At 34.2% G+C, this 12,456-nt stretch overlaps 1 protein-coding gene across 1 annotated transcript; it reads left to right on the top strand.

Annotated features, from left to right (window-relative positions):
• The first annotated feature begins 3,489 nt into the window (after positions 1–3,489).
• LOC149171568 (uncharacterized) lies at positions 3,490–4,954 on the top strand. Its single transcript, XM_089427508.1, has one exon. It carries the CDS (start codon positions 3,822–3,824, stop codon positions 4,506–4,508), a length of 687 nt encoding a protein of 228 aa, XP_089283634.1. The 5' UTR covers positions 3,490–3,821; the 3' UTR covers positions 4,509–4,954.
• The last annotated feature ends 7,502 nt before the right edge of the window (positions 4,955–12,456 follow it).

Genomic DNA, 12,456 nt, shown 5'->3' with positions numbered 1-12,456 from the left:
TCTTTGAAAAGAATTACGGATTATTGTTGAAAGAGTAATGGATTTTACTACACAACTTTGACACATATGATTCTTAATCTCGAAAATAAATTTAAGTTCTATAAAAATTATCTAACCCATTCAAATGTATTGAATATATTTTGTCCATTCTTAAAACATTAATATGCGGCTTAACCCTGTAATAACTTCATATCCTTTATAAGAATTGTAATTTTTCCACGTATAATAGTTACATGTACATGTTAAGTACTACAATTCCAATAAGAGCCAGTATTAGGTTATGGTTAGAGTGTGAGAAGGCAATATATGATTTATATATTTCCTAGTTTTGAATATTTTTAATGATTTTTTTATACCTAAGACATATAAATGTTGTAGTATTATATCAAAAAGACTTTATTAAATTTAAAATAAAATATATGGAATAATTTAAACTATTCCTTTATATATGATTTTCAATTATAATTAATAAAATTTGATTAAACATTTAGGTTATAATGCTTCTAACTAAATCAACCGAAATATCAATAAAATATCTATCATATAATTATGATTACAACTAAAAGATAACGATGCAAAGTGTGAATATATATAGCCCCTCTACCTATCCATCCTATGGTTGAGAGTCGAAGATATGAATTGACATATTAAGATCTTGCTCATCTCGATCACTTACAAATCTTTATTATAATATAAAATTAATGAGAGCTTTTACTTCTAACCATTTTCGAAGAGATATATTAGAAAATGATATAACTTTACGTTAAAGGATAGATAAGTACAGATTAAATTAATATTTCCACGTATTTATCAAATAATAAAATGCTTTACCTTTACGTTTAAGAACTGATCACTTCATATTAAATTAATATTGGATCAATCCGTTCGTATTATATTAACATTTCCAAATGATTATCTTTACACGATGGACCACATTATTTATTTCCACAAGGTTATCAAGTTTTTCTGTGGGTATTTAATGGTACTATATATTTGGCATTTTAAGAAAAATTCACGAGTAACACTGAGAATAAATTGTAGGTAGTTAAAGGAAATAAGGACGAAAAAAATAAAAATTAAAAATTAAAAATATTTTTATAAATTAGTTGAAATAATAATAGAGAGAATTTTTATATGTAAAATAATGAATATTTTTAAAGATAATTTTGATTTAAAACTTGACTATAATTATAGTAGAAGTTTAGGTTTCATTTTATAGGAAAGGAGTTTTGTTTTAAAAATTTGATTTTTGATATTTTGACTTAAGACATATTTAGATCATAGATGTTATAAATAAGTTAGTTATAATATGTTTTTGGAAATTTGAATTCAATGGAAAAAACAAATTGTTCACCAAATTACTTGATCTAAAATTTGTTGATGAATATGAAAATTTATGGTCTTAACACATTATTATAATAAATTGTTACATAATAGTTGCTTTAGGATGATACATCATTATAAGTTTTATAAATAAGTCAGTTACAATATGTTCCCGAAACTTGAACCCGATGGAAAAAATAAATTGTTCACCAAACTAAATGACCTAAGATCTTTTCACTCATATAAGAACTTGATAGTCTTTCACATTATTATAATAAATTGTTACATAATAATTGCTTTAGGATGATAGATCATTTTGAGTTCTATAAATCAATTTAAACCTATTTTAAATTGAATCTATCAGTAATTTAAAGAGATTAATTTTATAAAATCATTTAATTCCAAATTATATATTTATTCTTTTATATTTAAAATAATTACACATTAATAAATCAAATATATTCTAATATATTCTAGTTTTTTATTATTTTAATTTCAAATTATATATTTATTCTTTTATATTTTAAAATAATTACACATTAATAAATCAAATATATTCTAATTTTTTATTCATTTTAAATTAAAAATAAATTTTAGTTATTATAATTTTTTTTTAAATATTAGTTTGTAATTTTTTTTAATTTAATCTTATTGTTTATTATCTAAAATAGAATTAATTTATATATTTTAATTTTTTTAATACAATTTTACATTAGTTTGTTTATTAGTTTTTTATTATAATGAATAGGTGCGTTATTATAACACTATTAGTATATCCAATAGCTAGCAAGCCAAATATACCAAGAATTTGACTTAGAAAGAGCTCAAAGGTTCTGACTTTACTAGAGTGAGATCTATCCTAGGAGTTGCCTAGGGGTTGTCATATACCAAGAATTTATGACTTAGCAAGAGTTGAGATGTCATGTTCCCTCATGGACGACCGAGTGGTTGGCACAATGGGATGTTATCCCCTCCAGCGAGTTTCAAATCCCATGGGGAGGACAACTTTGGCCCATGGTGATAAGGCTTGAGGAGTAGACTTCCCCACTTGGCTCTCATAAATTCATGTTATATCATCCTTACAGATTGTGATATACTCTTGTTGTTATAGTGGCAACCACTAAGTTTGATCTTAGGCCTCTCCCAAATTACTCCAACATACTCTTGTTGTTATAGTGGTAACTGCTAGGTTTGATCTTGGGCCTCTCCCAAATTACTCCAACATATACTCTTGTTGTTATAATGACAATTGCTAGGTTTGATCTTGGGCCTCTCCCAAATTACGTCTCATAAATTCATGTTATATCAGGCTTACATATTGTGATATACTCTTGTTGTTATAGTGGCAACCACTAAGTTTGATCTTAGGCCTCTCCCAAATTACTCCAACATACTCTTGTTGTTATAGTGGCAACTGCTAGGTTTGATCTTGGGCCTCTCCCAAATTACTCCAACATATACTCTTGTTGTTATAATGGCAACTGCTAGGTTTGATCTTGGGCCTCTCCCAAATTACGTCAACGACAACCGCTAAAGTTACTCCAACATACTCTTGTTGTTATAGTGGCAAGTGCTAGGTTTGATCTTGGGCCTCTCCCAAATTACTCCAACATATACTCTTCTTATTATAATGGCAACTACTAAGCTTGATCTTGGGCCTCTCCCAAATTATGTCAACGACAACCGCTAAAGTTAACCTTATCACATCAGTGAAACATGTTCCTTGAAATTAAACTCTAATAAAAAAGAATGAATCTTATTCTACTCACTCTGCAACAAATGATGCTCGGAATCACTCTAACCACCGAGCCAAACTAATTTGTTGTTTGTTAGTTAATGAGACTTCTCATCCTCTAAACACCTCAAAATATGCATCCATCCTACCAAAGTAGGGATAGGGTTTAGTGGCGACCTACCAATTTTGCTCTCTTCAGTGATTTGTTACAGAGAGGGAGACCGATAAGTAGCAACCACCTACTTTTGCTTTGGCTTGTCAAGCTCCCGCTTCGGTGGATAAATAGAGTTGGAATGATAACAACCAGAAGCCCGAATGAAGGAATGCCTCACCTTGCAATGAAACCCAACGCAAATTATGCAAAAAGTTATTAATGCCGTTTTTCCATAACCGACTTTAGGTGCCCTACGTACTCTTTTCAATAAGTTAGCGTGGCGTGTGAAGAAAAGAGAGGGCAGCCCAGGTTTATTGGCAAAGATTTTAACGTTTGCATCTGTCTTCGTTTTCGTTAAATTCAACCATAGCCAGAGAAAACTGCTGCTGTAATTCCGGTCAGATCAGTCTAGGGGTTTGTAAATTAAAATCCCAAATCATCCACCATACTGCCTTTCGTGTCACGCCCCCTGTTTCTTCTAACTGTACTGTGTGGTGCCCCACAGCCACCGCCATCTCCTTTACACTTTCTCTGCCTTCAACCCAATCTGAAACAGATAGATCGCCTGTAGTCGACCTGGAATCAGTCTATAAGATTTGCCCGTCTTTTATGATCTTGCAGTACAGAAATATGGGAGGGGTCAACAAGAAGCGGCTCAGAGAAGAGCAAGAGTTGAATCTGCCTGAGGAATGTTACGGACAGAAACAGGGGCGTTTAATGGATTACGAGGTCGGGCTAGCCTCTGACAAACCTGAGAACGTCTGTAATCAGAATTTTCCAGAGCTTTGCTCGCTTTCAAATGAGTATTCGATGTTATTGAAGGATCCAGTGAGTTGGGAAGATAAAGTTGGCTTCGGAATCCGAAGCATAGCAATTATCAGAGAGCAGTCTTATATATTGGACTATCTCCACGAATCTGCTGTAGATAACAGTAGGGAAGAAGTTGCAGAGCACAAGAAGGTGCAGGTGGAGGAGGAGGATTGTTTGAGAGGGTCTCTCTTTGAAGCCACCGATGATCAGCTCTGGAAGCCTCAGAGTCCTTTGTCAGGTACAGAAGCTCTGTTTTCTCTGGATTTCATGGGCAGGTATGACTGCACAGGCCTGTTGCAGGATGAGAGTATTGATCGGGGCACTGCTTCTTGCTTCAGTATTTGGGAACAAGATTATCATCACAAAGATGAGAAAAATCATGCAGATGGCATTGGGCTGGTCTCGGATTCGATCTGGGGGGCTCCCTCTGATCAATCTCAGTTTTCTGAAACGGTTGAATTTGAGACCTCTCTGCCATCACTGTAAATTGGGTATATAAGTTTTTTCGTAGCTATGGTTATATTATGATCAGCCCGCCCAAAAAGCCCTCGTTCCCTGAATTCCCCAGGTCAGGTCGGCAGCCAAGAGGTGTGCCAGCGTGCCCAGAAGCACGACCGCAACAACCAGGGTGCGCCAGCGGACCCAGAAACGTGAGCGCAGCAGCCGGACTTTCAGGGTTTTCCACATAATCGTATCAGTTTTCACATTTCACAGGCACCGTCTGATAAAAATTGACAATTGCGTGGAGGTTCAAAAGGGTTGCACAATTTAATAATGTTGTGTTTATTTTTCAGAAGAAATGACAAGCAGTGATTACTGAATAATCCATGAAGAGTATTGTTGTGTTTATTGAATTTCTGCTTTAAGAAATTCTGCCACAAAGCTCGATTGTATGTTTTACATTTCCATGAATAAATAAAGTTTGTGGGTAATGGTTTTCGTTTCGTGTTTAAATTTTTGGAGGCGGTATCTATATTCATCTTAGGAAGATACAAGTAATATAAAAATAAATATTTTTATCAATGTTAAGTAATGTGAAAATTAGTCTCATCACTAACTTCATGTTATATAATTTTTTTTACTCTGGTTTATAAAAAATTTAGTGTTTAAAATTCATTTACAAATAATCCCACCAATAATATACTCTATTTTTTATTTTTCCCAAAATTATATCAAATAATACCTTTTAACCTAATATATTTCATAGCCACAGATTTACATTCATGATAACACTGAGAAAAATGCTTTTAGCCTATAGTTCTTAGTTCTTAGATATGAGTGTTGATAATGTTTGTCAATTTTCAATGAAATTGGAAGAGAAGTTCATGTTACAATAAAAGGCAATCTTAGAAGTTATTTGGTTAAGCTGGAAAAATAACAATTTAGTCCAACCCTATGGTAGTAAAAGAAAAAGGTAAATTTAATTTAATTGGAAGTATAAGAAACAAAACATCAATTTAGTCCAACACTATGGTAACAAAAGAAAAAGGTAAATGCAAATTTCATCAGAAGTATAAGAAACAACGATGAAATTCTCAAACAACTAGTGGTTCCAAGAAACTTGCCTCAAGATTGTGGTTTCAACATCATCAAACATCCATTAATTCAAATGAACATTGCAAAGCACAAAAGAGAATTGTGGTCATGGATAGGAATTAAATTAATGATACTAATCATGAGCCTCTAACAAGTCTTGCAATTAACACAAATGAACCAATCATGATGCCATCACAACAATCCTACAGTGTTGTGACTAAGCATGCACTAGCATCACAACCCTCCATGCCAATAGAAGCCCAATAACTCCCTATCATGGCACCAAAGGAGGATGTCATGTTTTAGATGAAAGAACAACTAAGCATGCATTAGCATCACAACCCTCCATGCCAATAGAAGCCCAATAACTCCCTATCATGGCACCAAAGGAGGATGCCATGTTTTAGATGAAAGAACAAATGAACATCACCTCTTTGTAAGCAATAAGGTTATTTACACTAAAATTTGTTGATTGTCTTTAGTGATATCTTGTTCAATGGTTACATAAATGCAAGTAAGCATTACTTAAGAAACAATGCAACATATCACATACAATCCCACCATTACAAAACAAAGTCTTTTGTGATATTATTCTACTGGAGGTGTCACATGTGTTAGTTTTTGTAGCATCGGATGTGTTCTAGTCATGAAATTTTATGGAGAGGCTAGAATACATGAGATCTTCAAAACCCAGAAATTGCTTCTGGAAATTCCACCTAGAAATGACTTAACTAACAATTGCACCAGATGTTGCAAAGGAAACATCGTAAGGCAAATGTATAGGAAAGAGTAATGCACGTTCAGCGCTGTACCTCATGCTGGAAATTGGTTGCCAAAATAACTCCATCAACTCCAAACGCTTTCAGAGCTTCAATCTAATTAGCTTTTGCCGATTTAATTAGGTTTAAACAAGAAATAGTGCTTAAATGCACATGCGAGTGTTCACCCTGGATAGGAGCAAAAGAATGAAATGGATGGAATTTCAACATCTTTACATATTTTGGAAATAGAAATTCTAATTTTCACAAACTATGCAATGGACCAACTACATTTAACATAATGCAATTTGTGTAGACTTGGATGAAATAACACTTCAATCTAATTAGTTCTTGCTGATTTAATTAGGTTTAAACAAGAAATAGTGCTTAAATGCACATGCACTTGTTCACCCTGGATAGGAGCAAACGAATGAAATGGATGAAATTTTCAACATCTTTACATATTTTAGAAACAGAAATTCTAATTTTCACAAACTATGCACCAACTACATTTAACATAATGCAATTTGTGTAGACTTGGATAAAATAACAACATCAAAATATGTAGAAGCATTTTGGATTGTATTTCCCTAAACCACAATATCTAAATCTTGTTTGGAGCTAGTAGGCTTTCTTGAGGTTGATCTCTACTCTTTGTAATTTCCTATGTGGGTTTTGAAATGGACTGAACATGTGAGCTCAATGAAAATGGCTTACTCACCTATCATAATGCAACAGTTGATTAAAAAAACATATCCGAAAGAGAAAAAAGGATCCATGTTGCTGCAACAAAGTAACTTATGATTAATTCACTTCAAAATATTCTACAAATCTAGACTTGTAGGTTGATATAATATATGTGAGTTGTATTTTTAACTAAAATTGTGTTATCTTCGACACTTCCATAATTTACAAAAGAATTAAAATTAATAATTTAATTTTGTGAAAATAGATATTTAATCATTAATTTAACTATGTGGAAATTATTATTTAATTTTTCAAGTTTATAATTAATTTTTTTAAGTGATAGATAAAATTGTTGGTTATTTATAAAATTTGAATTTTTGTATTTCAATTGAACACAATCTAATTAATAAATGAAATGATTTTTTATTTGAACACTTTTTCTAGTCAATTTTGTTCGAAATTTTGCAGAAATTTTTAAAAATCAAAATATTTAAAATGTTTATTCTAAATTTTGAGTTTTTTAAGCTGAAAAATTCAAATACTTTCGAGGTTTTTAGAAGTTTTTAAAGTGATGATTCCATTCATACATTTCCTTTAAATGGTTAAATTCTTAATAAATTTTGTTTTCCCCCGAGTGAAGTTTCACTTTTTAATTTTTTTCAAATAACCAATGAATGGTCTACCAAATCCCTTATAATAATCATCCAGACTGTAAAATACAAAATAAGCTTAAAAAACACTTTTTGAATTTTTTAAAAACAACCCATGAATTGTGTATTGAATCCCCAAAGACAATTTATAATAATCACTTACCGTAAAGATGTGTAAGATACAAAATATGATAAAGCCAAAGAACGAATTTTCCACAGTTAAGGGGTCCAGGTCATTTATGTGTGGATCCCACAAATGGAAAAAGATGGCAAGCCAAGATACCTATACAAAAAGGTCATGGCTCGTGGGGGCCAGAGAATGGGACATGCCTATATTATTTTTATTTTTATCGAATGGTTGCTTGCCACGAAGATGCTGTGCTGGAAGATAACGCGGGCAAATAGGAAGCACCGCTATAAGCTCTCTACCCATAAGTTCTGTTATTTGGAGCAAACTATGCCTCTGTCTCTATAGCATTCAAATAAAATATAAAATATGAAATGCATTATAATTTCAATTTTGTAATAATTAGTATAAGACAAAACTACATTTTTATTTTAGCCTTCCAACCAAAGCATGGTGGAAGAGGTTAAGAAAGCTTTATAAGTGAAATATGTAACACATTGAATCCATGATAGAAAGAAAATCCCAACTCAAAACACTCATAGTGCCTCCATTAGGCTAGTCTTGCAGTTTATTTTTTTATTGCTAAACTAATCTTTCAATATTGATGCAAGTGTACAATTTAAGAATAATAACACACACTTTTGAAGTTTGAAGTGGCATTAGTTGTAATTATAATTCAACATCATTGGGTAAAAAAAAATTTGCAGATCACAGACATCTCTATTTAGTTGAGCATAGAATGTATTATAAATAAATGATATTGAAACACCTAGATTTGATAATCAATTTATGTTATATGACAAAAAGTTTCAATATCACTCTTCATTTTGACCACCAATTTTTGGTTTAAGATAAAAATGAGGTTGTGTCTCTTGGGGAATCTGGTCTCTTCTTTTCCATATAGAATGTTGTTTAAGGGCTTTGAAATCTTTGCTTTATTCTCTTATATCTAAGGTTGCATGCACTACAATTTATGCAGACTTGCAAGTTGCAACAAAGTTCTTCTTGTTTATTGCGATTTAGGTTCTTTTGTCAAAGTGGCTACAATCAGTTGTTCAATAACCCCATAACCCCCTTGATATCTTTTAGAATAAATACCTTACTCATTGTTTCCTTTTGTTGAAGCTTCCAATCAACATGAGAACCAAATCACTACTCTAATTTAGATTTAACCGTGGGACAAAAACATTCTGCCACTCTATGGAAGTCTCCATCAGCTAAGAAGTCATGAAGAGTATATTTTAACACCTATCTCTCCATAAGCTGTAAAGTAACTACTAGAATCTAACAACTAGTTTTAATGAGCTCTTCTATAGTGCCTACTCCTCCTAGAAATGTTGGCATTATGATTCTGGTATGGCTCTATGTTACAGATGTTGTACTTGATGGCAACACCCTCAAGTGGCAATGCTCTGATCAGGCTCTCAAAATGTTGAAAATTAAGAGGTACGCAGGAGAATAGTTCAAAAGGCGCGTACACGCAGGTACGCCGTGAAGGGACTGCGACCAGACACGCAGTTCACCCGTTCAGAAGGTGTGTACCCCCAGTTCACTTACTTCAAGGCAGAGAAGCGCGCTCACGTGGGGTTTCTTATGTTTGGCTCGTGGTATTTAGCCCGCCGTTCGTGATTCTATGGTTTTGGCCCGTGGTATTGTTTTATATTATTATTATTATTGAGCCCCATGTTTTTGGGCCCCTTGTATTGGTTATCTATGGTATTGATCCATGATTTTAGGAAGATCTTGCCTATATAAAGCAAAGGAGATCACTTGGATATGCATCTTTTGCAAAATTGAATATCTTAAGATCTGAAATATTGGGTTATTGTTTTAAAAGCTTGATCTATATAAAAGTGAAGTTGAAAGTGAATCTATGAAGGGTGATCTCTCCAGCGCATGATCAGATCTGGGCATCTGACGATCTGTAGCACATTGGTGGACTGCCAATTCGGCCCCTAACCAGAGGTACGCAGGTGATTAACAGTGCAAGTGCATGGGTACGCAGAGCAGAAGAAGGCGCAGTGCGTGGGTACGCAGCGCGACAGAGGTTCAGGTGCGTAGGCACAGGGAACGTACGCGGCGCTTCAGAAGCCGCAGGTGCGTAGGTACGCGGCGTGATATCATCTGTGGGTGCGTGGCTACAATAGCAGTACGCGGCGCGATAGTATCTTTGGGTGCGTGCCTACAGTAACAGTACGCAGCGTGATTGAAGAAACAGTGCGTGGGTACGCGGTGCGACAGAAGGGTCTCTGCGGGTATACGCAGGGGAGCAAAAGGTGAAGTGCGTGCGCACGCAGGCCAGAGAAAGAAAACCTGCGTATCTGTCTTAAGATCTTTTGTTGGCTGACTTTTCTCTGTTGATAAGGTGTTCTGGGCTTAGTTTACTGTTATTGTTGATCTGGTTACTGCAGTTGACTGGGTGATTTACTTGTACTTGATGATCTCTTGATGTTTATGGATCCAGTTTGAAAATTTATGAAAAGTGGTCCTTGAAAGAAAAGAAGTAGGGGGTTGTAGCTCCCTTCCAGGAGAGACTGGAAAACGAGAGAGAGTTGTAGCTCTCTGCAGGTTGCAGCCTGCGTACTGGTAAAGGACTGCACCAGTACAAAACCATTGTAAAAGGAGTTTCTAATTTGAAAGAAGATAGAGACATATTGCAGCAGGTGGTTTTCACCCACATTGGGTTTCCACCTTACATCTGGTGTTCTTTAGTGTGACTATCTGTTTTCTTTGTTCATGCTCATTATTTTTATGGTACTGACATGCAAAAATAATTCAAAGTATAAATAAGGAAGATTTATTAAAAGAACTAGATAATACTGATTCACCCCCCCCTCTCAGTATTATTTCCAACAAGAAATGGAGGGACTCTAGCTTTTTGTCTCAATTGGCCGTGCCTTGATTTTGTCGTAGGTCCGAGTCTGTAAGTTCACAATCTCTCTAGTTCTGATTCTATCACTATAACTCTTCTCATATTGGCATACTAGAGCTCCTCTTTAGTGCATCCAATCAGTAATTAGTAGTTCCAAATTCAAAATCTATTCCATGTCCCTAATCTAATAATTCTAACTCTATCAGTGTTGTAGTTCCATTATATAGATTTTCTATAAGCATAGAACCTATCTATAGTTTTCACTTTTAGTTCAATTCTCTAACCTTTTGATTTTCAATATCCCTTTCCCTATCTCTTATCGTAGTGGTAGAACCAGATTACTCCCATTTATATACGAGCTTTCATGGAGAAGTGTCACTTGTCATTGTAACAAAATAATAAATCTCTATGTTTAGACCAGTTATAGTAGTACCTTTGGTGATTGGTCTTGGATTGTGATTAGGTTGTTTAAATATGGGCATATTCTCACTTGAACAATTTTGATGCATCCTGTCGAGAGATCAATAAGGTATTTCTCATTATAAAAATGAATCAGTGACATAATTAGTACATGAAAGAGTTGCAGAGTGATAAAGCATGTACTAAGAAAACTTATTGAACTGAAGACATCCTTGTAAGATGACAAGCTCTATTTACAGTGTTGTAATTGCAAACATTATGCATAGAACTGTAAAATTCATCTTTTATCACCTAATAGTCTTGATTCTTCACCTACTTATTTCTATCCTCACCAAATGACATTTGAAGAGAATGAAATTAACTTGAATTAAATCCCCTTACATAATAGTTTTCCAAAGGGTTGAAAAGGTTAATTTTGATTGGTTAAGTTCTTTGGAAAACATTAATTTCGATTAGTTAAGTTCTTCTGGGCTGGACTGTGAAAAAATGGGTAGTTGGTTGGCCTCATTCAAACCCTATATCGCTATTCTTGCAGCTTGGGCATGCATTGAAAGAATGAATATCATTACTAGAATTGCTTTGGAAAATGGAATGAACCATTTTGCCTATGTAGCTTACACAGAAGCTGTTGCAACAATGGTGATCAGTCATTTTTCTTATTTTCTAGAAAGTTATAGTATATAATAGATAGTTTTTAACAGTTGGAAATTTGGTCTAAACTGGAACAAAATATGCTGATGATTTCTAATCTATTAAACGTTTGAAATAATTTTGTTTCATGTTTTTGTAGAAACAAACATCCTGCAATTACCTGCCCCAAATTTTTCCAAATATTTTTGCTTGCACTTTGGGGGTAAGTGTATAATCAAATGGCATTTTCATTATCATTTTCTTTTCTTTTTTTGGTTGGATTGATCTATAAGAATTGGTAGCACACCCATGAGACAAAGGAAGAAGGTGTGGTTAGTCCCCACTAATTGAAATGGGAGCCCATATGGGACCTATCTACAACGAAGATTTCCTTTTCCCAATAGCACTACCATGAGTCCCCATAACAGGAGTTGTTGTTAGTGCAGGTTCATTCTACCATTCCAGGAAAAACTACTCTATTAGTCCCATTGCCTTAGTTCGACCTATAGCCTTTCTTAGCCCATGCATGAAGAGCTCCATCCATGTCAATAAGCCTTTTGACACTATCTGATCTATCTGTTCAGTGGTTGAGCTTTAGTTCCCCATGGGCTCTAAACAGGGTTTTTTTTTTCTTGCCCTTATTTCCTTAGTTGAAGTCTAGTAACTGGCCTACTCACGCTATACGAGCTCACATGGAGAAACTGAACTTATCCATTGACAAACACTGGTGAAAGTCCCTGGAATTATTTGCCAC

The sequence above is a fragment of the Pinus tabuliformis genome, chromosome 4_2 (assembly GCF_031772625.1).
Source record: "Pinus tabuliformis cultivar Carrire ecotype Pingquan chromosome 4_2, CPIR1, whole genome shotgun sequence".
NCBI lineage: Eukaryota > Viridiplantae > Streptophyta > Pinopsida > Pinales > Pinaceae > Pinus > Pinus tabuliformis.
This window is presented reverse-complemented; position numbering and strand designations above follow the sequence as displayed.

Excerpts from the sequence above, each read along its gene's own strand:
- LOC149171568 (XM_089427508.1), top strand. The coding sequence starts at position 3,822 with ATGATCTTGCAGTACAGAAATATGGGAGGGGTCAACAAGAAGCGGCTC.